Here is a 14,981-nt window from a genome sequence, read left to right as displayed (position 1 = left end):
AAGTCTCTCCCTCCATTGTCACCTGTTCCTCTAATCATTTTCCTCCGTCTCGCCACAATGAGACGAGGGTGATAATGATAACGAGGATGAATTGAATACAGAGAGAGAGGAGCAGGGCCCCGAACAACGTTCAGATGTCTTCACTCACACTGTCACACACACACACACACACACACACACACACACACACACTCAGACACACAGAAATTCATCCATATAATTATGTCACATGCAGGATCTACATAGCACACAGGCATGCATGCACACACATACATACACACACCCCTTCACACCGAGCTAATCAAGACATGTGAAATAGCACACCGACTACCTCATCCCCATATTATTACTTACCCTCTTGCACTTTTGCACCCCAGTATCTCTACTTGCACATCATCATCTGCACATCTATCACTCATTGTAATTATTTTCGCCTCTAGGGCCTATTTATTGCCTTACCTCTCTACTCTTCTACATTTGCACAGACTGTACATAGATTGTTCTATTTTTCTTTTCCTTTGTGTTATTGACTGTATGTTTGTTTATGTGTAACTCTGTGTTGTTGTTTGTGTCGCACTGCTTTGCTTTATCCCGGCCAGGTCGCAGTTGTAAATGAGAACTTGTCCTCAACTGGCCTACCTGGTTAAAAATATTAAATATTTGTTTTTTAAAATAAATATTCGAACGTTCACACACAGTGATAAATGTCAATGTTCTGTGTGTCTTTGTAGCGCGAGACAAACTAGTATAGATCCTTCCACATCCCAGCAGTTCTGAGTCCTTCCTCTATTCCACAGCCAGAACCCTGAGCCCAGGCAGGAGGAGGAGAATTCCCAATGCGGTACCAAAATTCCCAAAACTGGAATTCCAGAGTGCCTCCTATGTGATCTGGGACTGTTGGGCTGCGCCTGTGAGGGGAGATGTGAGGCTGTGTTCCTCGTTTATCAGAGACTGGCATCGCTGTAATTTCAGTGTTCAGATGCTATCGCTCCTCGTTCCCACAGGAGTAAACAATAACAAGCTCAAACACAATAGACAAACAAGACCTGCTGGGGGCACACATACACACGAACACAGTCACACACACAGGCACACACACACACACACACACACACACACAAATTTGAAGCCAAGGAGAAACATTTATCCAGGCTCACTAACGTCACACAGGTCACAGATGTATGTAGGTACATTAAGCCCCCTTAACTGGTTTGTGGTCTGTCCCTTTTAATAGTCAAGGTTAGGGCTCTAGTAACGGATGTACCAGACGCTGAACTTAGATCAGCTGTTATGAGGAAGAGCTGTGTGTTGTATAGGAAAGAAACAAACACTGATCTAGGTTCAGTTGTTAGGGTTGTTTTTGTCCCTGGTACTACAATTCAACATGCCCCTCTGGTGCTACTGACAGCCTTGTTGAATCAGAGATCTGCTAACTGGCTTCTGTACAGTTCTGGAAGGCATGCATTTGTTATCAAATAGCGCCAGCCGCTGGACATTGTCTGAACTGCAGGAGGTTGAGTTGTGCAGTCAGAGAGCAGTGGAAGTGGAGGAAAGAAGAGAGAGACACCCAGCTGAGTTCTGGCTCCAGGCCCAGTTAACTCTCCCTGTCTGCCATCCTGCCAGTCTGGACAACACCCTCTTACATCACACACATAACACACACCTTTCTGTCCGTTTGGACTAGGCCCCCACCAATGCCACACCTCTCTATCCTGCTGTGTGGCGTCCTGGAAAATCAGAACTTGAGAAGACCACACAAACATCCTCTTCCTACACTTCACACAACCCTGATATAATGTCCACCCTAAGGGGATTTGTGCCATTCTAACTCGGACAAGGCTTACTTTCTTTACTTAAGGAGACGTGGGGAGTTCAGTTTAGTTTAGTAGGATCCCCGTCAGCTACTGTACATGAAGCAGCTACTCTTCTTGGGGTCCACATAAAATTTACAAATACATGACAAAGTTCAAAACCGGTGTAGACAAGAGCAACATAAGATCTGATATTTTATAATAGTTATATGTTGGAAAGACACCAAGAGACAACAAAAGTACTGTTTACACACTATTCATGTATTGTATCGTCAGAATGTAGTCATACCCCTTGACTTATTTCACAGTTTGATGTGTTACAGCCTGAATTCAAAATGGATTAAATCTATGTTTTTTCTCACCCATCTACACACAATACCCCATAATGACAAGGTGAAAACATGTGTTTAGAAATTTGTGCAAATGTATTAAAAATGAAATATGGATACATCTCGTTTACATGATGTAAGTATTCACACCCCTGAGTCAATGCTTTGTAGAAGCACCTTTGGCAGCGATTACAGCTGTGAGTCTTTCTGGGTGAGTCTCTAAGAGCTTTCCACACATGGATTGTGCAACATTTGCCAATATTTTCTATTCAAAATTCTTCAAGCTCTGTCAAATTCATTGTTGATCATTTTCAAGTGTTGCCATAGATTTTCAAGCAGATTTAAGTCAAAACTGTAACCCTACCACTTAGGAACATTCACTGTCTTCTTGGTAAGCAACGGCAATGTAGATGTGGCCTTGTGTTTTAGGTTATTGTCCTGCTGAAAGGTAAATGTACCTCTCCATTTCTGGTAGAAAGCAGACAGAACCAGGTTTTCCTCTAGGAATGAGCCTAGCTCCATTCCGTTTATTTTCTATTCAAAAAAAAAAAACTCTCCAGTCCTTAACAATTACAGGCATACTCATAACATGATGCAGCCACCACTATGCTTGCAAATATGGAGAGTGGTACTCAGTAATGTGTTGTATTGATATTGTCCCAAATATAACACTTTGTATTCAGGACAAAAAGTGAATTTGCTTTGCCACTTTTTTTTGCAGTATTACTTTAGTGCCTTGTTGTAAACAGGATGCTTGTTTTGGAATATTTGTATTCTGTACAGGCTTACTTATTTTCACTCTGTCAATTAGGTCAGTATTGTGGAGTAACTACAATGTTGTTGATCCATCCTCAGTTTCTCCTATCACAGCCATTAAACTCTGTAACTGTTTTAAAGTCACCACTGGCCTCATGGTGAAATCCCTGAGCGGTTTCCTTCCTCTCCGGCAACTGAGTTAGGAAGGACGCCTGTATCTTCGTAGTGACTGGGTGTATTGATACACCATCCAAAGTGTAATGAATAACTTCACCATGCTCAAAGGGATATTTAATGTCTGATGTATTTTACCCATCTACCAATAGGTGCCCTTCTTTGTGACGCTTCCTCCCTGGTCTTTGTGGTTGAATCTGTTTGAAATTCACACTGAGGGACCTTACAGAGAATTGTATGTGTGGGGTACAGAGATGAGGTAGTCATTCCAAAATCATGTTAAAACACTATTATTGCAAACAGAGTGAGTCCATGCAACTTATGTGATTTGCTAAGCAAATGTTTACTTCTGAACTTATTGAGCCTTACCATTACAAAGGGGTTGAATACTTATTGACTCAAGACATTTCATCTTTTCATTTTTAATTAATGTTGAAAAATTGAAAAACATAATTCCACTTTGACATTACAGGATATTGTGTGTAGATCAGTGACCAACAAATCTCAATTTAATCCGTTTTAAATTCAGGCTGTAACACAACAAAATGTGGAACAGGTTAAGGGGTGTGAATCATTTCTGAAGGCTTTGTATACATATTCATATTTGTATATACAGTACAGTTAGATTAGAGCTTACTTGCTGTTTGTCTGAATAACTTCTGGTGGCAGAGCATTCCACGATGACATGGCTCTATAAATAACTGAACGACGCATTAACTCTGTTTTTGGTTTGGGTACCGTGAAGAAAACCATAGTGGCATATGTACAGTATTTGTGTATGTTTGAAGTGTATGCAAATAGATTATATAAGAGGTTAGGTATTTTCAACACGCAAAGACTAGAAGAGAAGTAGTCAACTTCTCCTCAACCATGAAAGACTATCATGCATGTTGATGATGTTAGTGATGTATGTGCAGTTAAGGGAAAGGCATGGTGCTTTGTTTTGATCCAGCTGCAGCTTTGCTAGGTCTTTCTTTGCTTCACCTGACCATATTACCAGACAGTAATCAAGATGGGACAAGACCACAGCCTGAACAACTAATACAGTTGATCTTTGTGTCAAAAACTCAGAACATCTTTTTATAACAGACATACAGTACCATTCCCCAACAACTTTGTCAATATATCTTGACCAGGACAACCTACCACCCAATGTTACTCCTAGGAGTTCAGCTTCAACTTGTGGTCACACTCTTTACGCACAACTCCAGTTGAGGTTAAGGTCTAAGAGACTGCTTTGAACCAAATGCAATGCTTTTGGTTTTTGATGTATTTAAAACCAGTTTATAGTTAATTACACATTCTGGCACTGACTGTAACTCCTTCCAAAGAGTCTCAGTGAGCTCACTGGCTGTAGGTGATGATGTGTAGAGTGTGAAATCATCAGCATACATAGTCATTTTATCTTTGTGTAAGACAAGTGGAAAATCATTTGTAAAAATAGAGGAGAGTAATGGCCCAAGGCAACTCCACTGAGGGATACCAAACTGTACATATCTGATGTTAGAGAAACTTCCACTGAAGAACAGTCTCTGAGTTCTAATTGGATAAGTAACTCTCCAACCATGTGATATAAAGCCAAAACAAGTGAGTTCTCAATAACAAATTATGATGAATAACATCAAAGGCTGCACTGAAATCTAACAATAAAGCTACAACTATCTTATTATCCCATTCTTTTAAACAATCATCAGACATCAGAGTCTGTGCAGTACAAGTTGAGTGTCCTTCTCCATATGCATGCTGAAAGTCAGTAGGTCATTTGTTCTTTGAAAAATAGCATTGTACTTGTTCAAACACAATTTTTCTCCATCAGTTTACTGAGAACAGGCAGCAAACTGATTGGGCGGCTGCGAAGCACCAGCAAAAGGGGGCTTTACTATTTTTAGGTAGTGTTACGTCCGTTGTTGAAATGAGACCAAGGTGCAGCGCCATAAGCGTACAGCTTCCTTTATTTTGATGAACACCAAAAAACACCAAAAGATAAACGACCGTAAAGTTCTGCAGGCTATACAGCAACTAACAAAATCAAGATCCCACAACTGAAGGTGGGAAAAAGGGCTGCCTAAGTATGATCCCCAATCAGAGACAACGATAAACTGCTGCCTCTGATTGGGAACCATACTAGGCCAACAAAGAAATAGAAACATAGATTTGCCCACCCAAGTCACACCCTGACCTAACCAAATAGAGAATTAAAAGGCTCTAAGGTCAGGGCGTGACAGGTAGTGGAATTACTTTAGCTTCCTTCCACGCTTGTGGACCCAAACACTCCTTTAGGCTTTGGTTAAGCCATGCCAAATAGGGTTGGCAACACAGTCTGCTACCATTCTCAATAATTTTCTATCTAGTTTGTCTATACCCGGTGGCTTATCATTATTGATGGATAACAATAGTTTGTTCACCTCTTCCACACAAACTTAACCAAATTCAAAACAGCAATCCTTCACTTTCAATATATCTTCAGTACACAAATATAATGGTTGTCATTTCACATCTCAGTTTGTCCACTTTACCAGTGGTTGAATTTGGTTAAGTCATTGAAATGATTGGCTATATCAAAAGGTTTTATTATAAATTACCCATCAACTTCAATGAACGATGGACATGAAATTGGCTTTCTGACCATAATATCATCACAAAGAAAATCCATCGTATTTTATGTAATTTATCTTGTTTTGGTAATATAATTTATTCTTGGTCACAAAATGTCTCAATTGACAGTACGTCAGCCAATCAGCTGAGCAGTCTGACTTGTTTGCCAGCTTTTTTGCATAGTTTCTTTGAACCACTTTTTCAATTCATCATTGATCCAGGGGGCTCTAACAGTTCTCACAGTGCGTTTCTTATCAGACACATGTTTGTCAACAATTTGCAATAATAATTTGACAAATACTCCAAGTGCTGCATCTGGATTCTCCTCCTTATACACATCAGACCACTCATGGACACAGACAGGTATATACACACAGACAGGTATATACACACAGACAGGTATATACACAGACATACGTACACACGGCGGGCAGTGACACACAGGTTAGCCCTGTCTGGACCGAGACAAGCAGACACAGCAGCCCCACTCAGATGAGGTTACACTCAATAAAGACCGTATAGAGACACACACCATTGAATAGAAACTCTTGTGTATGTGTGAGCATAGTATTGGCGCTGAGCTCTTAAAAACACCTTTTGCACTCCGTCTTGGTGGCGTAAAAATAACACAGACAAGAAATCGCATCAGGCTTTATTTTTCTAAGATGCTGGGCTGAGACTCTGCTGCTAAGCAGGAGTCATCTGATATCACTAAACTAACACCGCTTACAAGGCCTACTACAGCAACAACAAAAACTCTTGAAATAACAGGAATAATGAGAACCCTTTATACAGGTCTTATAGCAATAGGTTAACAAGTATAGATGGTTTATACATCTTTAATAACTCATTGGTTACATAGTGGCTACATTTTGTATGGGCTGCACTGTGTATGACTGCACTGTTCATAAATGAGCGGACGAAACATTGCAGCCCCGGATACCATCAATGAAAAGGGTACTTAACCTTTCATCCCATTTCAGTCGTAGAATCAAGTTCTGCAAGAAAATGACCAACATAAACATTACCATTGACTATTTGACAATAGAGTTACTTTCTCACTGGACAGTGGGAGAACAATATTGATACATGCAGATGGGCTGGCTATACAGTAGATATCACACAAACTCGTTGAATAACCAGTTCATTCATTGTTTCTTTGTTACATAGAATATCTACGTGTTGAAAAATACAGATCTATACTGAGCAAATATATAAACGCAACATGTAAAGTGGTCCCATGTTTCATGAGCTGAAATAAAAGAACCCAGAACTTTTCCGTACGAACAAAAAACATATCTTTCAAATTTTGTGCACAAATTTATTTACATCCCTGTTAGTGAGCATTCTCCATTCTCCTGACAGGTGTGGCATATCAAGCTGATTAAACAGCATGATCCTTACACAGGTGCACCGTGTGCTGGGGACAGACAGCCACTCTAAAATGTACAGTTTTATCACCCAACCCAATTCCACAGATGTCTCAAGTTTTGAGGGAGCGTGCAATTGGTATGCTGACTTCAGGGATGTCGACCAGAGCTGTTGCCAGAGAATTTAATGACAATTTCTATACCATAAGCCACCTCCAATGTTGTTTTTGAGAATTTGGCAGTATGTCCAACCGGCTTCACAATCGCAGACCACACCAGCCCCGGACCTCCACATCCAGCATCATCTGAGACCAGCCACCCGGACAGCTGATGATACTGTGGATTTGCACAACAGAATAATTTTTGCACAAACTGTCAGAAACCGTGAGGGAAGCTCATCTGCGTGCTCGTCGTCCTCAACCAGGTATTGACCGAACTGCAGTTCAGCGTTGAAACCGGCTTTAGTGGGCAAATGCTCACCTTCGATGGCCACTGGAATGCTGGAGCGGTGTGCTTTTCACGGATGAATCCCAGTTTCAACTGTACCAGGGAGATGGCAGATAGCGTGTATGGTGTCATGTGGGAGAGCGGTTTGCTGATGTCAACATTGTGAACAGAGAGCCCCATGGTGGAGGTGGGTTATGGTATGGGCAGGCATAAGCTACAGGCATCAAAGAAAATGCCATTTTATCGAGGGCAATTTGAATCCACAGATACCTTGAGATCCTGAGACCCATTGTTGTGCCATTCATACACCGCCATCACCTCATGTCTCAGCATGCTAATAATGCTCAGCACCACTTCACAAGGACCTGTACATAATTCCAGGAAGCTGAATATTTTCCAGTTCTTCCATGGCCTGTATACTCAAGATGTCCCCCATTGAGCAAGTTTGGGATCGACAGCGTGATCCAGTTCCCGCCAGTATCCAGCAACTTCGCAGAGGCATTGGGACAACATTCCACAAGAGACAATCAAAAGAATCATCAAATCTATGCGAAGATGTCTCGCCACGAGGCAAATGGTGGTCACATCAGATACCGACTGGTTTCCTGATACCTTTTATTTAAGGGTCTGTGATCAACAGATGCATATCTGTATTCCCAGTCATGTGAAACCTATAGATTAGGGCCTAATGAATTTATTTCAATTGACTATATGAATCTTGAAAAATCTTTGCAATTGTTGCATTTATATATTTTATTAGTGTAGAATACTAAGAGTTGTGCCAAATACCATGACTTTTATTTCAAAGGAATTGAGTGCAACGATAATCTTTTGGAGTGATACATTCCATAGACAGCCTATATTTGGAAGTGCATTTGCATTTTTCAGACAGAAGGAAAACACAATAGCAATGTAAATTGAAGCGTATCTTTATGCTCAAACATCACTCTTTTTCATGGTCACAAGTAGGATTTATTGTGAGTAGAACTAGGAGGACCTATGAAAGGAACACGTTTCTCTGTAAGAGGTTTATTTTTTTACCGTATATTTTACAAATAGAAGCACAAATGTTCATAAAACTCTCGACGACGGCCGTTTGAAGTACTCAGAAGCATGTATGCCAGAACCACAGGCGATGATGGCAGGAGGACCTCGTCCATTTATCTGAAACCACACAGAACATGCATTCAGAAAAAAACAGGATGAAATCAAAATACCCAAACAAAATGTCACAGTAAATGTGGGGGAATAATAGGGTTTCTATTCAGATTTTTAAAAAAATATTTAAAAAAACACAGGATACATGATCGCACACACTAGGCACTAGAGGGAGATATTCCATTTTAAAGACTACAGTGGGATGGTTTTCCGGACACAGATTAAACATAGTCCTGGACTTAAAAGCACTGGCAACTATCTCCTTTGAGCATAGCACATGTACCCTAGGGGCTGTTACCTACAAATCACATGATTTATGTCCTGACACCAACATGAGGGATTGCAGTAATAAGGTTGACAGAAAAGAATGATTAGTAAACAAACTTGAAAAGACTAAACATTTAATAATGACAGACAATGGGTGGGCTCATGCAAGGAGTCAAGTTGGGGATATTTTCAAAGGTCTAGGTAACCAATCACGGTTAAGAATGAGTGGGGAAGAATGTGTGAAGAAAGAAAAAAACATTACTGTGAGGAACAGATCAAACACCAAGGGGAGACAACCAATGTGTGAGGGAGAGAGAGGGACAAAGAATGAAACAGAGCAAGCGAGAGGATGGGCAGAAATAAGCTGACAGTGAACAGTACTCACAGGGCAGCAGCTCCAGAGATGATCTCAATGAGCTCCTTGGTGATGACAGCCTGCCTAGTACGGTTGAAGGTGAGGGTCAGCTTGTCAATCATCTCAGCTGGAGGGGAGAGAACAGAGCCAGGGTTGATATGAATCTGAGAACAAAGCCATCACAGTGCAGGCACACAGACCTGGCAACCAGATTAGCTGATATTGTAATATCAACAGCAACCCTAGAGGCATAACACTAGGTCAATCAAGCAGTAGAGGGAGACTGAGGAAGATAATCACAAAGGACTACAGCTACTGTGTGTGCTATGAGGCAGGCAGGAAGACTACGACTTAATAGACAGGTGAGGAAGATGAGCAGTAAGCTAGTTGTTAGAGGCAGTGGCTGAGTTAGATGCTCACAGGCGTTCTTGCTGGCGCTGTCCATAGCAGTCATCCTGGCACTCTGCTCGCTGGTTGTGGACTCCTTCAGGCCAAAGTAGATGATGTTGACCAGGGCAAACTCCTGGTAGTTCCTCAGCACGTCAGCATCAATGTCATCATAGATGCCCATGTTCTCTGTTACAGGAGAGGGAAAATACGACGCATGATGTCAGTCGGCCATTTTGTGGGGCATATATCTTTAACCCCCCCTAGAGTCAAATGACGTACAAGCACATCACCCTAATTGTGCCAACTTCTGTTTGGGAGTGTCCGAACCATTTGGGCTACAAACTAATAGGACCCCCACTGCTGAAAGTAGATTCTCACGAACCCGATGGTGTTCTGTTTTGCTCTACAACCCCTACAAGTATCACGGGACTCGTCTGAAGGTAACCGGTATGGTTTTCTTTTTAAACAAATGGAAGCATAAAGGTAGTTAAATATAAAAGGGGTTAAATATGTGTACACATTTTTTATGTGTGTGATATTATATATCTATCACACACTGAGTTTTTTATATATCTCCTAGATTTACGATAGACACTTCAAAACCTTGTTAGTTATGTGTTATTCAATGCATTTCCATGGGCTTTAATAGTAAAGGCCAAATATATGTATATATTCCTTTGAAACCTAAAGGGGTCTTAACCTGTAGCATGTGACACTAATTAGCATAACGCAACAGACATAAATCTTCCTAGAAAATATTCTTATTCATGAAAATCACAAGTGAAATATATTGGAACACAGCTTAGCCTTTTGTTAATCACCCTGTCGTCTCAGATTTTCTAAATATGCTTTACAGCCAACGCTAGACAAGCATTTGTGTAAGTTTATCATAGCCTAGCATAGCATTATGCCTTGCTAGCAGCAGGCAACCTTGTCACGGAAATCAGAAAAGCAATCAAATTAAATCGATTACCTTTGATGAATTTCGGATGTTTTCACTCACGAGACTCCCAGGTAGACAGCCAAAGTAAATTTTTCCCCAAAATATTATTTTTGTAGGCGAAATAGCTCCGTTTGTTCTTCACGTTTGGCTGAGAAATCGCCCGGAAATTGCGGTCACCACAACGCCGAAAAATATTCCAAATTAGCTCCATAATATCGACAGAAACATGGCAAACGTTGTTTAGAATCCATCCTCAAGGTGTTTTTCTAATATCTATTCGATAATATATCCGTCGGGACAATTAGTTTTTCACTAGGAACGATTGGAGTAATGGATACCTCCGTATTTTACGCGAGAATCTCTCTCGGAGCCACCATGTGACCACTTACACAATGTGGCCGCCTACGGCTATTCTTCAACAGAAATGCGTAAAACTATGTCACAATGCTGTAGACACCTTGGGGAATACGTAGAAAGCATAAGCTCGTTGATGGTACATTCACAGCTGAATAGGGAGTCATTGGAACGCAGCACTTTCAAAACCTGGGGCACTTCCGGATTGGATTTTTCTCAGGCTTTCGCCTGCAACATCAGTTCTGTTATACTCACAGACAATATCTTTACAGTTTTGGAAACGTTAAGAGTGTTTTCTATCCAAAGCTGTCAATTATATGCATATTCTAGCATCTTTTCCTGACAAAATATCCTGTTTAAAACGGGAACGTTTTTTCCCCAAAAATGAAAATACTGCCCCCTAACACCAAGAGGTTTTAAAATGTATAAATCAATTAGCTAAATGATCCATAGTATGACCACCTTAAAACAATTCCATATGTCAGCTTAGCAGCACCCCCTCCTCAAAGACTTAGACTAAAGAATTAAGCGACCTTCAAAACAATCTTGTTGTACCTGAATTAGCAACAGTATCAATGGAGAAGATGGGCTTCTCGTCAGTCTTGTAGGAGATCACAGACCTGAATGAGGGGGGAAAATAGCCCATCATCAAAACAAGTCTTGAATGGATGTTATGTACTTTGAAGGACAAGGATGGGACTATCCTTGACGTGAATCTTCCCATACCAATAGTGTCTGAACTAAGAAAACATTTGGAGGAGACAAGACACTGATGTGGCTGTGAAAGGAGTCCATCCATACCTGAATCTGTTGTAGATGACAGCACCCTGGTCAAACTCGAAGCCCATGTTGAGCAGCTCTGTGGCGACGATGGAAGCGTCGGTAAAGGTGGGGGGCTTGCGGCCCACCTCCTTGCAGCTGAGCAGCAGGTAATTGCTATGTGTCCTGGGTGGCAGGGAGGGAACACTTGTCATGGAAATAAACTAAATTCCAAAGGGAACCACTAAAGTGGACCTGTTGCTGTGGGCATCATACAGTAAAGTAAAGCTGATATGGCTGTATTTCTTTATTATCATTCTGTACCTCTGCAGGATGTTCCTCAGCTTGTCCCCCACATTAACTACCATCACCTCCTTGCCCTCGCCGGTGAGGGTAGCAATCTTGGCCTTGATGGCCTTGGCCACGTTGGAATGGACGGCGCCACAGAGACCACGGTCAGACGACACACCGATCAGGAGGTGCTTGTTGGCCACTCCCTCTGGGGCCTTGATCTCAGCCTTCTCGTACAGGGCTGGGGGACATACAAGCAAAAGAAGAGGGACCATCAACAGGTTTGTTGAACACCCCGGTCAAACGTCACATAGGCCTTTCCAATAAGTGTGTGAAACAACCCTTATAGTACAGGGATGGTATTCAAGAAGTTCCAGGGCTAATTTAGGATCAGGTCCCCTCTGTCCATGTAATCTTATTCATTGTGATATAAAAGGCTAAACTGATCCTAGAACAGCACTCCTACTCTGAGACTTTATGAATAAAGGCCCTGAACTACCCCTGCCCTCTCACTATGAGAGTCATGACCGTCACATAGAAATCATCCATTCCCCTGGACTTTAGTGTGTGTATAGAGATTAGAGGTCGACCGATTAATCGGAATGGCCGATTTCAAGTTTTCATAACAATCGGAAATCTGTATTTTTGGGCGCCGATTTTCTTTTATTATTTTTTTAACACCTTTATTTAACTAGGCAAGTCAGTTACGAACACATTCTTATTTTCAATGACGGCCTAGGAATGGTGGGTTAACTGCCTTGTTCAGGGGCAGAACATATTTTCACCTTGTCAGCTCGGGGGATCCAATCTTGCAACATTACAGTTAACTAGTCCAATGCAATAACGACCTGCCTCTCTCTCGTTGCACTCCACAAGGAGACTGCCTGTTACGCAGTAAGCCAAGGTAAGTTGCTAGCTGGCATTAAACTTATCTTATAAAAAACAATCAATCATAATCACTAGTTAACTACACATGGTTGATGATATTACTAGATATTATCTAGCATTGCATATAATCTGACTGAGCATACAAGTATATGACTGAGCGGTGGTAGGCAGAAGCAGGCGCGTAAACATTCATTCAAACAGCACTTTCCTGCGTTTTGCCAGCAGCTCTTCGTTGTGTGTCAAGCATTGCGCTGTTTATGACTTCAAGCTTATCAACTCCCGAGATGAGGCTGGTGTAACCAAAGTGAAATGGCTAGCTAGTTAGCACGCACTAATAGCGTTTCAAACGTCACTCGCTCTGATCCTTCTAGTAGTTGTTCCCCTTGCTCTGCATGGGTAACGCTGCTTCGATGGTGGCTGTTGTCGTTGTGTTGCTGGTTCGAGCCCAGGGAGGAGCGAGGAGAGGGACGGACGCTATACTGTTACACTGGCAATACTAAAGTGCCTATAAGAACATCCAATGGTTAAAAGGTTAATGAAATACAAGTGATATAGAGGGAAATAGTCCTACAATTCCTATAATAACTACAACCTAAAACTTCTTACCTGGGAATATTGAAGACTCATGTTAAAAGGAACTACCAGCTTTCATATGTTCTCATGTTCTGAGCAAGGAACTGAAACGTTAGCTTTCTTACATAGCACATATTGCACTTTTACTTTCTTCCAACACTTTGTTTTTGCATTATTTAAACCAAATTGAACATGTTTCATTATTTAGTTGAGGCTAAATTGATTTTATTGATGTATTATATGAAGTTAAAATAAGTGTTCATTCAGCATTGTTGTAATTGTCATTATTACAAATAAATAAATAAACTCAGGCAATGAATCTATATCGGCTTTTCTGGTCCTCCAATAATCATAATTGGTCGACCTCTAATAGAGATCATGCAAAGCAAGCAATGACATACCCACGGCGCCGTTTCCATAGACGCGGGCAGGCTTCAGCTGCCTCTCAGCGCGGGCATACTTAGCAGCGGCCACCATCTTCATGGACTTGGTGATCTTTTGGATGTTCTTGATGGACTTCAAACGGATGGTGACTAGAATGGGAGTGGGAAAGATGGGATGCCACTGACTGACTAAACATTTGAGGTTCAAAAACATTGAGACACACAGCTACAATATCATCATGATTTAAAAGTTTAACTTGTGCATAAGACTTAAAAAGAAGAAGCTCAAAAGTGAATGTTATGTAACACATAGTTGTTAAAGAGATGGCAAGGTAAACACTTACTGTCCTTCAAGGTAGCCATGTTCCTGACCTGCCCACTACAAAACAAACAGAATTAGCTAGGTAAATTAGAACATTACCATTGCAAGTTCGCGACACAACGTGGACATCCTCAACTAGGGGATTACAAACTATTTGCCTCCCAATACAAAGAGCTAGCTACCTATAAGCGAATAAATGTTGTTAGTACAACTATACTAGCAACCAGTTAGTTAACGTTATCCTAGAGTCCATGTCACCAGCTAACAATTAGCTAACGTTAGCATGCTAGGTTTATCCAGAAAATGCATGCCATTTGGTTAGCGGGAGGGACAGTGAATTTGACAAGAACTGGACGCTGTTCTGAAAACAGCTGGCATTGTACGAATTACTAAAGGACCATTTAACCAACGTTAGTTAGATGTCACACAATTCAATGACATGGCTAGAGTTAGTTAGCAAGCTAATGTCATCTTAGCCACCGCACCGGCTGAACTTGGCCATTCACTCTGCACCGCACACCATCTGCGGCCTACACCGGGTTAGCGCGCCCTTGCAATGTTTTACATGGCTCATCAACGCATACGACTTACGTATTTGTCATATATGTGTACGACAGCACTATGCTCAAAATCATGTTGTCAAATATACGGAATTTTGCAAATAGAACGTTACCATTGTGGGAGGAAAACCAACGCGCTAGTCCTAGCGAACATGATTACTTGGATGAAGGTCAGACTCGCAGGACTGCGCAAGCGCAAGTAAATGGCAGGATGTGGACGAAAAAACAAACCTCGCGTTACTTCAAAGTACACGTA

The 14,981-nt window shown here is 41.4% G+C and overlaps 1 protein-coding gene across 3 annotated transcripts; it reads right to left on the bottom strand.

Annotated features, from left to right (window-relative positions):
- Window positions 1-8,395: 8,395 nt before the first annotated feature.
- On the bottom strand, window positions 8,396-14,977 carry atp5f1c (ATP synthase F1 subunit gamma). 3 transcript variants are annotated; one of them, XM_024372872.2, is made up of 9 exons: window positions 14,839-14,977; window positions 14,188-14,222; window positions 13,862-13,993; window positions 12,033-12,240; window positions 11,751-11,894; window positions 11,505-11,569; window positions 9,683-9,838; window positions 9,293-9,389; window positions 8,396-8,646 (listed from the first exon to the last, which is right to left on the bottom strand). In XM_024372872.2, the coding sequence occupies exons 1-9, from the start codon at window positions 14,877-14,879 to the stop codon at window positions 8,643-8,645; spliced, it is 882 nt and encodes a 293-aa protein (XP_024228640.1). In that variant the 5' UTR covers window positions 14,880-14,977; the 3' UTR covers window positions 8,396-8,642. The 3 variants fall into 3 exon arrangements, with proteins under 3 accessions (XP_024228640.1, XP_024228639.1, XP_024228641.1); XM_024372871.2 differs by lacking the exon at window positions 8,396-8,646 and adding an exon at window positions 8,940-8,961; XM_024372873.2 differs by lacking the exon at window positions 8,396-8,646 and having other exon boundaries at window positions 9,289-9,389.
- Between the last annotated feature and the right edge of the window lie 4 nt (window positions 14,978-14,981).

The sequence above is a fragment of the Oncorhynchus tshawytscha genome, linkage group LG33, assembly GCF_018296145.1.
Source record: "Oncorhynchus tshawytscha isolate Ot180627B linkage group LG33, Otsh_v2.0, whole genome shotgun sequence".
Lineage (NCBI taxonomy): Eukaryota > Metazoa > Chordata > Actinopteri > Salmoniformes > Salmonidae > Oncorhynchus > Oncorhynchus tshawytscha.
This window is presented reverse-complemented; position numbering and strand designations above follow the sequence as displayed.